We start from the raw sequence: 11,612 nt of genomic DNA on the forward strand, positions 1-11,612 counted from the left end.
AATAAAATTTAAATTATTAGCTTACATTTACGAAATATCTTAGCTCATTTAATTCGTTACCGCTTGCAAGGTTAAAAAAAGGTCGAATAAACATCGATATTGAGATTTTTTCATTTATAAAATGATTACTTGGACTGGAAGGATAAACGAAACCTCCAAATGATCAGAACAATTTGCATATCGCTTTGACGAGTAAACAGTCTTTCGTAGTTAGCTTTGTTCGCAAAAAGGCTTCAACCTGCCATTACAGGATTAAATATTTCGATTAAATTATATTAAGGTAATAAAAAAAATTCCTTGGAAATGCTTAAGCAAAATAAAAGCAAAAGATCGGTGGAAACGAACGAGGTTATTACAATTTAAATTTGAACGGGTCCGAAAACTGTTGTCTTTGTGTAAATTTTATTCAGAAGCTACGCCACTCATGCAAAAAATACGAATGAGATGGTGATATAAAGCCCTGTTTTAGTCCAGATGATCTCATTAAGATTGAAGAGTTAAATGCTACAAAAGTTTGCAGTAGGCTTTTGAAGTTAATTCATTACAGTGATACACTTGAGATAATTTGATTGGTTTCAGGAAACACGAGTGTATCATTCCCATACCGGTGTCCTTTCAAAGCACTGCAGTTGTTACATCAGCGAATGTAGATATCAAGCATTTACATATACTATCGTTCTAACGTCCCATAGGTGCATCTTCTCTTACATATATTATACTCCACAAAGATAAACTCTAAACTAGGGGGGGCATCGAGCTTCAACTACCAGCCTTGCTTTCCTTCGACCATGTGTTGGGCCACTTCAAGCGGTAATTTGACGCCACGCATTAAAAGCTCTGTAATTCCTTTCATGGCATCGATGCAAGCTTCAAATGGTGAAAGGCACACGTACCAACCAGCGCAAAAAAATCCAATAGGCCAAGCGAGAAACCAGAGACAAAGAAGCCAAATGATTGCCCACAGCACGTTCATTTTCGCAACGTGGCCGAATTCCTAACAATATGAACCCGAAACACGAATATTTAGAAAAAGGCGTAGAAAATACTCTATAGATAAACAAAGTCAAGATCCAATCGTGGCTCTTACTCACGGGTGAACTCTCTCCTCTCTCAAGAGTTAACCTGGCTTTCTCGAATTCCGCTTTAGTTCAAAGCTATTCTTGTGTGACCTTTTAAAGATTACCTTTGTTTGTAACTGCGTTACTCCTCTATCTGAACCACAGTTACCCCAAGCTCGTAACACGAACGAACACGACTTCTCCAACGGGCGGTGTTGTATTTCACGCTATGAACAAGGGTTTAAGCAAAAACTCAGTGAGTTTTCTTTAAGGTATGAAATCCCTATTTGCTAAACTGCAGAATACCCGGCCACTTTGTTCCGCCTCACTTACATGTGTCGGGAGGCTTTAAAGATCGAGACATAACACAATAGACGGTATTCTTATTCAATGACATGTAAATGAGTGGCCGGGTATTCTGCAGTTGCTCCGATCTATTACTTCGAAAGTAAAATTTGTCTTAGCCTCCTGCCTTAAAGTTCTCTTTTTAGTGTTCTTTGGTGCCGTAAGTAAAAGCACTCTTCGGTGTTGTCTGAGGGAAAAGCCTCATTCACCATAACATAGTTATTCGAGCTGGTTATGGAATACTGAATGCAACACCGAATAGTTAGGTGAGGTTGAAAACCTTGGACTATAATAGGATGCTAAGAGTCTCAGTGACTTCTTTGAGCAGAAAAAAGAATCCACTGTTCTTCCCTTTCTGGAAAAAACCCATGAAGGTATTCCTTCGTTATCCTTGACGCCCTACTTTGAAAGCAGATCACACAAATGCACAATGCTTCGACACGTACCACTGTCAAAATACCGTCCTTTAATGAAGATTTTGTAAACATTACAGATATAAAATGGATTTAAAATGGATAAAAGCAATGTTATATATGTTAGATGCTAAATAGTAAAAATATATAATTCTTCAAAAATCTGTGACTAAAATTACTTCAAGCGAATGAAAAATGCAAATACAAGTCAACACGATGAAGCCAGCAATCACAATCGAAAATCAGCAATGTTACAGATTCTGAATTCCTAAACAAATCTAATCAATCAGTTCTAACCTGCTGCAATATCACAATTAACCCCTCAACTCCTAAGATCTGATTATTAACTCTCCCCTCTATCTGTTCCACATTTCCTTGTAAATTAGTTGCAAGACTTTGGGGTTATATCAAGATGACAACTTCTATCAAGTAACTAAGTATTCTCGTTGCCTATTTGCTGATGATGTATAAATATAACGAGAAGTTACATTTTGATCATTTCTGGAAGATAAAGGGTTAACAGCAAGCAGCAATAGCAAATTCACATACAAATCTATGTAATAAATTATGTTGGAGGCTTAAAATTTAAAAAAACAAAACAAATACAAATCTTCAAAATTTATCTAAATTTTCTTGGATTGAATGAAAAATGCAAATACAAGTCAACATGATTAACCCAGCAATCACAATCAACAGCAAGCAGTTTACAAATACCAGATTGCATACAAATCTAAGAAATAATTATTCAATTTTGCATCTATGAATAGCTTCAGACATCTGAAGAAAAAACACAACACTTAAGCTCTGTACAACTAGTGTATTTTGCAAATCACCATTGATCTGAATTACACAGCTTACCAGAATTTTTTTAAAGAATACCTACTTAAGGCAACAACTAAGACTTTATTACCTGCCCTTGTAGTGGGAATGATCTCACACCCCTCCCAAATTCCTTCACAGGAGGTTTACAGGCAGGCCTTGACTGAATGGGGGGAAATCAACTCTGCCCAAGGAAGAACCACAAGGAATTTCATCCAGATGACCAGATTTAGTTACTCAAGAAAATTGAATACCTAGTGATGGGAAATTAAAATTTTCTCCTCACAAGTGAGGGCTTATATTTCAGATTTTTGCATTGGTTAAGTGCTGTTAAAATGATTATTATTTGCATCAAAAAGGAAAACCATAAATAAGGATTTAAAATTTTGTGTTGAAAGTAAAAAGCTATATCTTGTGCCTGAAAATATATATCTGTTAAAAGAAGGTGTATAAATCTCTGATATTTTACGTCAATGTCGGTGAATAATCCTGAGAGCAAAAGATGAAAAGTTTTGAAACTTCCCTTCCAGAAGAATGTAGATTTTATTCTAAAAATATGAATGAAAAAAAATTGCTCTTGATTATAAGGCTATATGGCAATTGGGCTTGCACTTCAGATTTTTCCTTAGTTAATTGCAGTTAAAATGATCATCACTCAAACCAAAAGAAAACCATAAATACAGATAAAAATGTTTGTGTTGAAAGTAAAAAGCTGTCTTATGCCTGAAAATATATATATCGGTTAAAAGAAGGTGTATAAATGTCTGGCAATACTAAAATAATTGTTATCACACTTAACCAGTAGCCGTCCACCCCTCAGAAAGGAATAAACAGCTACATAACATGCGATAGCTTTCAGTCATGTTTCAACCACTGTTTAATGCAGCCACACATCATTCACTTTGAACAAAAATAAGTCTTGACACTGGACATTCATGTAGCTCATAGAGCTAAAACGGTCAGGGATCATTAGTCACCTAAAAATGCAAAATGTGGTTGAATTAACACATTGGCCATTTTACAGCTGTGTACTTAGCTGCCGAGCCTCTGATTTGGAGTGAGGCTGAAGGTGACCTTACCGTGATAGAGACCAGTATCTAGTTGGCATGATAACAAAGCAATTTGCATTTGAAAAGCAGCAAGGTTTGTATCAAAACAAGGTCAACCTTAGCCTCACTCCTATTCAAAGGCTTGGCAACCAAGCACACAACTGTAAATTAAATGGACATGAGACCACAGGCGGCCCAAGCTCACGTCTCGAGAAAAAGCCAACGATGAATTCATGAACGCATCACGCGTTGTGTGACTCGGTGTTAAGTTACGGGAGGAACCGTTGAAAATTTGAACACGTTATAAAGCATAGTATGGGGAACGACATATGGTCGATTTACAACGATAAATATTTCGAAATCTGAATATTTTACACGTAAAATCAATAAAAACTTACTCATGCCCTGTGTATCCGTCGTAGTTTCTAGCGATTTCGTCTTTTGACATGGTTAACAGTGACGGTAAAGCAAGCTTAAAACAGCAGAAATCGCTAGAAACTTCGACGGATACACAGGGCATGAGTAAGTTTTTATTGATTTTACGTGTAAAATATTCAGATTTCGAAATATTTATCGTTATAAATCGACCATATTTCGTTCCCCATACTATGCCTTATAACGTGTTCAAATTTTCAACGGTTCCTCCCGTAACTTAACACCGAGTCACACAACGCGTGACGCGTTCATGAATTCATCGTTGGCTTTTTCTCGAGACGTGAGCTTGGGCCGCCTATGATGAGACATGAGGTGTAATTGCTTCAAAGAAAGGATGCTTACAAGTCATAGGATATTAGACAATTCATATAAAGAGGAGTTTCTGCTTAGCTTAATCTGCTAGTTTACAGGGAATCCACAGAACACTTTAAATACTTTCCCACTGCACCATAACCCGCCAGATATCTGTGCCGAGATGCTCCCTTGCAATGTTATACCCACAAAGCTTATGTTCTAGTGACAAGACCATTTTTGAACCTGATATTTACCCTCTTCATGCATGAAAGGAACTAGAACAAATTACTTGTTTCTAATTCTTAGAGTAAAACACACAGCCTCCCCAAAACACCTCTTAATTACCAAGTGATGTAAAACTATGTAACTGAGGAATTAAGACAAACTGCCATACCAATACTTACCATTTTAATAACAGTAATAATAAAATGCTGGTACAGTATATTGGGTTGTGCTTGGCACGGTATACTGGGGTGCCTTAAAAACAAAAAACAAATTATATAGATATAGCTACAATTATGATATTTTACACTAACCATTGGAAGGTTTGCATATAAAACAAATTGAAAACATTTTAACATATTCATTGCCAATATTTAGGGAACAACACTGTCGTATTTCAACACTACATACCACATAATTGATGGGCTGCTGAATTGGATGATTGTATACCTAATCATGAAATGAATAGGATGTGAATGAAAATGTCTAAGGCATTCTCTAAAGAAAATGTAAAGTCTTTGCTGAATGGCCTTGACACAAGTCATGAAGAATAGACATAATTTCACCCATCTTTTATATGCCTTACAAAACAAATTGGCACCTTTTTTTCAGTTTCAACAAACATTTCTTTCTAAACTTCTCTGAATTCATTAATGTGTTGAACAAAAAAGAGGCTGAAAGTTAATTAATTCCAAACAATATTGTTGAGTGAAATAACATTACACAAATTTCTTTTCTGGATTACATGGCAAGGCTGTGCTCTAAGGAAAATTTCAGGGAGCCCTTCGGGCTCCCAAGCGTTTTAGCTTGGGTGCCCAGGCCTAAAAGATGGTCGCCCAAATCAAAATTTCGGGGAGCCCGAAGGGCTCCCAAACATTTTAGCTGAGGTGCCCGGGCCTCCTAGTTGGTCGCCCAAATTAATAAATCAGTCAGTTAATTATTAAAAATTAAACAAACTGTTTTCGTAACGAGTCAAATAGAACTATGTGCATTTATTTATTGTTTTTATGTTCATGAAACATCGTATCCTTTGACCTCCTGAAAACCTATCGGTGAAATGTTCAAGACAAATGAGCTTTTTGTGGATTCGGTCGATTTTATTTTTAGTGCGTGATACGTAATAACTTGTCACGACACCAAGGACAATGCGGGACTTATAGAGTTTATACCCGTTTCTAAAACAATCACAAAAAAAACGTATCTTTTCTTTTTTATACAATACAATATTACAACAATAATAATAACATATTATAACAATACATCGTGTTTTACTGGAAAAACAATCTTAAGTTATGTTTTTGCCTCGCAGACACGGCAGTAAAAAGCCGGCTAAAATATTAAATTAGCATAGAAGAGCGACTCCCGTGTTTATTCAGCGATTTATTAATCGCCGACCGTACTTTACGCCTATCAGAGCAGAAGTAACAACTTCTTTTGAAAATTTTAATGCTATTGGAAAAGCCGTTAAAATCGAAAACTGTGCAGCTAGTCAAGTTCAAAGTCAAGGATTATGCTACATGTGAATTCACGTGGAACGACCTTTGAACATCAACGCGCGCCCGATGGAACAACATTTTCTTTTAAAAGAACGACTCCCGTGTTCATTTAGCGATTTATTAATCGTCGACCGTACTTTACGCCTGTCAGAGCAGAAGTAACAATTGCTTTTCAAAAACTAACTAACGAGCCATCCTAATTTAAAGGAAAAATTATAATACTATTTGGAAAAGCGGTTAAAATCGAAAACTGTGCAGCTTGTCACGATCAAAGTCGATGATTATGTTACACGTAAATTCACGTGGAACGACCTTTGAATATCAACGCGCGCCCGATTGAACAACATTTTCTTTTTTTTTTTTTTTTTGACTGTAAATCAAGAAACCAACGCCAGCCAGTCGCCCGGCCGGGCGACCAAGAAAATATTTTCAGTCGCCCGAGGCCAAATGTTAGTCGCCTCAGGCGACCGGGCGCCGTTAGAGCACAGCCTTGCATGGTTTAATTCTTTGTAAGGTAATTTTCCAAAAGATATTAAAAGATGCATGGCATAGTTCTTAAAAACTAAAAAGATAACAATGGTTAGTAATAAAACAAAAGAGGAATAAAATAAATAAGTATTAGCAAAAACAGCCAAAAAGTCTCTAATAGCAATTAAGTTTGTTAACTAAGGCTTCCATAATTGGTGCATTGTGCCATACAACAGAATTTGAACTAACCGCATTGCAATTTATCAAAGGAGGCATATTCATGTTCATGTTTGGCTCTACAGGCACAAGAACCAGTTGTTGTGGTTGTGTCCCTGAATAAGAAATCAAAACATAATGCCTCAGTCAAAATTTAATGAAGCTATGTTGATGTATTATACAAAATTATTTTCCAAATGTTAATTTTCATAATTTGTAGCTTCTTTTTCTTCTTGTAAGCACAGTACTGTTCTGACATCACACTTTCTATGATTAAAATTGGAAAACAGAATATCTTTCATTAAAGGAATAGAGTACTTTTTTTTTCTCCTGTGTTAAGATAGCCTCATGACTTAACACTCTACATTGTTTTGTAATAAATGCCAAAAAACACATGAAGTGAGTGACTGACAACTTGGGACCAAAAAGTATCCATCGTGATCACTGTAATTTTTGCATCTACACCATGTGCAACCTGAACTAACCTATTTGATTACTGGATCCTGTTGAAAAGAACTGTCCCCCTGTCTAAAAAATAAAACATTTTTATAGAACATCATATTACACAGTTCAGAAATCAAGGAGATGTTGTAACATTGTTCTGGTACTCAAGGGAGAACCCCTTTAATTTAACAAAAAACAATTGTCATCTAAATAATTTGCACTTGAGAGGGATAGGAGCTTAAACCAAAAAATGACTCTTGTTTTTTCTTTATTATTAGGGCCAGTCCCATGAGTTGATTCTTACCTCTTTTTTCACTGCTTTTCGGAGGCGCAGTTTCCTTCCACCCTTGTAATCAATTGTTCCCTAAATTGGTAGATATTACTGAATAATATTGTTATATGAAACACAAAATTGATATCTACCCCTCAGTACACTGTGATTTCATATATGCTGCTATGTGCTTTGGACTTGCACAGTCAGGAGTCAATTCTACACAACTAATATAACCTACTGCTATCTCCATTAGTTTTGCGGCTGGTAATATGTTAGGATCCAGACCCCTTGCATTTAGGGACTGAAAGTAGCATGTGATTCATGTTGTGAGCTCCAAATAATACACAGCTGTTGTCATTTAACTGTAGAATACTAAGCTCAGATCTGGGACCTAGAAGCTATTCAGATCAATCATGAAAGACATTTACTCCATCAAAGACCATTAAATAATCTCTGAAAATTTTCCAAAAAAATATATCAAATCTTAGATGATCATAACCACTCAAAGACTTCTACAACTACCTGCAGAAGTTGTGGTGAGTGTGGTCTGTTCCAAGTCTCTGAGTGATCCTGGTCATGTTTTCTTTCAATTTTAACCCTTTCACTCCCAAGATCTAATTAGTAATTCTCCTTACTATCTGCCATACAATTCTTATGATGTTAGTTCAGAGAATTTGGTGTTGGATCAAATAATAATCCCATAATCGATATTCTTCTCTATTCTCATCACCTGCCTGCTTGATATTGTATTGATATTGTAAGGAGAAATTCTGTCTTGGTCATTTGTGGGAGTGAAAGGGTTAAAGCTTATTTTTTTTCCTTCTTTGAATGATGCTTGTAAGTTCTGCATCTGTTTCAAATATTATAGACCTTCAGTTAGATCTGGCTAACTAACAAAAAACAGATATAAAGATACCTTTTCAATGAGATCATCTCTAGCTTTCGTTGTGTTGAATGTAACAAAACCGTAACTGCAAAAGACAAAAAAATACATCTTCAAAACTACAGACGTATGTAACCCTAAAAACTTGAGAGAGAACGTTAGGTTAAGAAAAGAAAAATTTCCGTGCCACTGTAAGAAACACAATCGACAGAGTCACGGCTACCGGTTTCAACCTTGAAATGTAACAGAAGTCATTTATTTCAAAGGCTAACTGCCATGTTCAGTTCACATATTGGGGCTTCTACGCCTGTTTTTAAAAGAGCGAACCTTCGCTAAATTGCTGACCCTACGTGAAAAAGAAAAGGCCTCCCATCCGAAATGATTGTATTACGATCTTACAGGCAAACAGAGACGATGACAAAACAGCCGAAATTAACAACTGGCCCAACTGTGGCATTGCACGCACATTAAAACCACAGTGTATATTTCTTTCCGATTCATAAGCGTAATTAATTTGACGGCCAAATTTTGAGTTTCTTGATTAAAAGGTGAATCATTTCTTTGAACTATTCTGCCGAGGATATCTCTAACGCTGTCACAGCCATGTTGAACATAGTTATAGCCACTAGAGAAATTTTTGGTTCAAGAAACTGAAAGACAGGTCTTTTTCCCAACGTTTCTTCGACGGCGCCGTTATCGCAATGTCTTGATATACCTTAAGGCGCCTTGCTGACGACCCGACTCCTCTGATAGGTCAAAGAGTTACCGGTGGAGGCGCGATGAACCGAGAGCTTGGGATCGTTCTCGCTGTAACGTCTTCTCTCCTTTGCATATTCATGGTTGACAGAAAAAATAACTGAGTGGAACTTCCTGTTTGGAAAATTTAGTTCTTCACTTGAATTAACTTACCCTTTATTGAAGCCAGTTTTCCTATCGCAGACAATGCGAACATCCGTCACTTCACCAAACGTACTAAAGAAATTCTCGAGCTCCAACTCGCTTGTCTGTTAGCGGAAAAAAAAACTGGTTTGTCAGACTGAGCCACAAACATAGCTTGAAATTTTGGCTAAATTGATAATAAGCAAGAATTGTTGCAGCTATTTTATTCCACAAATACACTAAATCAGTTTCTACAACCAAAGTTGTGATTACGTCTCTCCAGAAGACTACTTATTTGTGCCTTCAAGGCCGCAGATCGACAACGCCTTTACTTACTTAATTTTGTCAGAATAGCTGAAAAAATATTTCGAAAAACATCTAAATTCAATGTTAAATATGTTGTAATAATCTTTCGATGCAAATAAAATAAGCAAAAAGTCTGTTTACAGTTCACTACGTAAACAGGTGTACAACAAGTGGGCGAAATGGCCACTTCTAACACAACTTCAATTCGTAACAAATGAGATAGAACAAACAAACAAACAAACAAAAAACAAACAGACAAACAAACAAACAAAAAAAACATACAAACATGTGCAGTTCTTTATCTGAAAAAAATGACGTTAAGCTTAAACTCTGCTTTGCAATAGTATGCACAACTGAACTGGGCAGAATGAACTTCGAAATGTACCTTACGATTATGCGTTCGCAACTGAAAACAACTACACCATCATTCGAATGATAAACGCGAGATCTTTAAGATCGGATACTTCCAGTGGAACCACAAAAGTAAATAACACTTCGGAGGATGCTCTAGAAATATGCTCAACTTACATCGCGAGCAAGTCCTCCGATGAAGACCCGGTTGATAATTTCGTGTCCATCGGGTACAGTTGAAACCTTGAACAAACGCATGAAAGAAAAATAGTTTTAAAATGTGATACTTAGAAGTTTCAGCGCCATTCATTCAACTGTAAACCAAGGAATGCGTAGCGATTACTGTCAGAAAAGTACGGGTGTTTTACGTAACTATACAAGCTTCTCAGGGTTCATTGTTCTAAAGATGAAGAAAGCTACTCTAAATTATGTAGTTGTAATGTTTAAATAGTTAACAAAGAAGTGAACGAGTTCAAGAGACTGTTCAAACAATTTATGTTTCTTGACCCTTTCAGTTCAAGTAAACTATTTCTTTTCCTAGTCCAATATGAATCAACCATCACGGAGTCACCCTAACAAGGTCTTAAGATCTTTATCGCAATATTTACAAAAAGGCAAGGCATCACAAGACACAGAGTGAAGAAAAGGAAAAAATATCCCAAGTTATAACTTCATACGTACCGACTTCGCTGTTTTGTTCATTTCCAGTACTTTGCCTTCTAGAAGCAATCACAGTCGTACGCTCGTTATTTTGCGTAAACTTCCACTGCTGATGCTAAAAGTCAACGTTTACTGTCAACGTTACGCAATGTGATTGGTTAATACAGAAATAACATGTCAATTTCGTAAAGCAACGCGTCAGATTCCATTTTTGGAAGAATAAGTAATGAAAGCCGTGCGGAAGAACAAATAAGTGGATCGAGGAAGAGAAATCTAACGAAAGCATCGAAACGACGATATATCATCTTAAAACAGTGTGTTCCAAATCTACGTGGGAGGGACTCAACACTTGTCAACGTAAAAGGAAAAGTGTTTCAAAACACAACTGATGACAGCTCCACAAAGGATACCATTTCCTTAAAATGTCAATCATATGATATTAATCGCAGAAAAGAAGACCTTAATCTGAGATTAGCGAGTATTTAATATACCATCAATCAATCCAGATTCCTAACTGATACTTCTCAATTAAAGTGTTAAAGAAAACAAATGTTTTAAAGACCGTAGATAACAATGTCAAAGGAAATCGATACCCAAGATAAAGTACCTTTTACACATTGCTCCTGCTGAGGTGTTTTGAAGAGTGAATTGTCCTCGGTGATCTGGTTAAAACGCTCAAAGAAACTGAAGTATTGCGGAAAATGAAACTTAAGTGTTGCGTAAAATGACAGGGGGGTCGAAACTTTTCCCAGACTATCTGGCGGGTGGGTGTTTCCTGAGTGACACCATGACGTCACTGCTTACTTTTTACCACAGTATTAACGTAAAAAAAAGTCTCTCGTTTCAAACTTGAACTTAGAAAACCGAAAAAAAAAAACTGTACTCAGCTAATAAACCACCAGCCAAACATCCTTTCGGATGGTAAATTTCCAGACACTGTTTGAGTGTAGCTCGTAGAAACTCGGGCGGAGCCTCATCAGTTTTGCACTGTAGACGAAAG

General features: G+C 36.5%; 1 protein-coding gene and 2 long non-coding RNA genes across 3 annotated transcripts; 1 reads left to right on the top strand and 2 right to left on the bottom strand.

Moving 5' to 3' along the window:
* Positions 1–385: 385 nt before the first annotated feature.
* LOC149035744 (uncharacterized) lies at positions 386–1,415 on the bottom strand. The gene is made up of 2 exons (XR_016182424.1): positions 1,092–1,415; positions 386–994 (listed from the first exon to the last, which is right to left on the bottom strand). It is a non-coding gene; the product is annotated as an uncharacterized LOC149035744 (long non-coding RNA).
* On the top strand, positions 1,234–11,451 carry LOC113681132 (uncharacterized). The gene is made up of 2 exons (XR_016182425.1): positions 1,234–1,330; positions 10,468–11,451. It is a non-coding gene; the product is annotated as an uncharacterized LOC113681132 (long non-coding RNA).
* On the bottom strand, positions 1,847–11,321 carry LOC113681130 (protein boule-like). Its single transcript, XM_089191998.1, has 11 exons — positions 11,220–11,321; positions 10,634–10,727; positions 10,130–10,195; positions 9,326–9,420; positions 8,450–8,504; positions 7,564–7,623; positions 7,301–7,343; positions 6,849–6,931; positions 5,047–5,085; positions 4,818–4,890; positions 1,847–3,612 (listed from the first exon to the last, which is right to left on the bottom strand). Exons 2-10 carry the CDS (start codon positions 10,652–10,654, stop codon positions 4,822–4,824), a joined length of 531 nt encoding a protein of 176 aa, XP_089048124.1. The 5' UTR covers positions 10,655–10,727; positions 11,220–11,321; the 3' UTR covers positions 1,847–3,612; positions 4,818–4,821.
* Positions 11,452–11,612: the final 161 nt, after the last annotated feature.

The sequence above is a fragment of the Pocillopora damicornis genome, chromosome 13, assembly GCF_964200805.1.
Source record: "Pocillopora damicornis chromosome 13, jaPocDami1.2, whole genome shotgun sequence".
Classification (NCBI taxonomy): Eukaryota; Metazoa; Cnidaria; class Anthozoa; order Scleractinia; family Pocilloporidae; genus Pocillopora; species Pocillopora damicornis.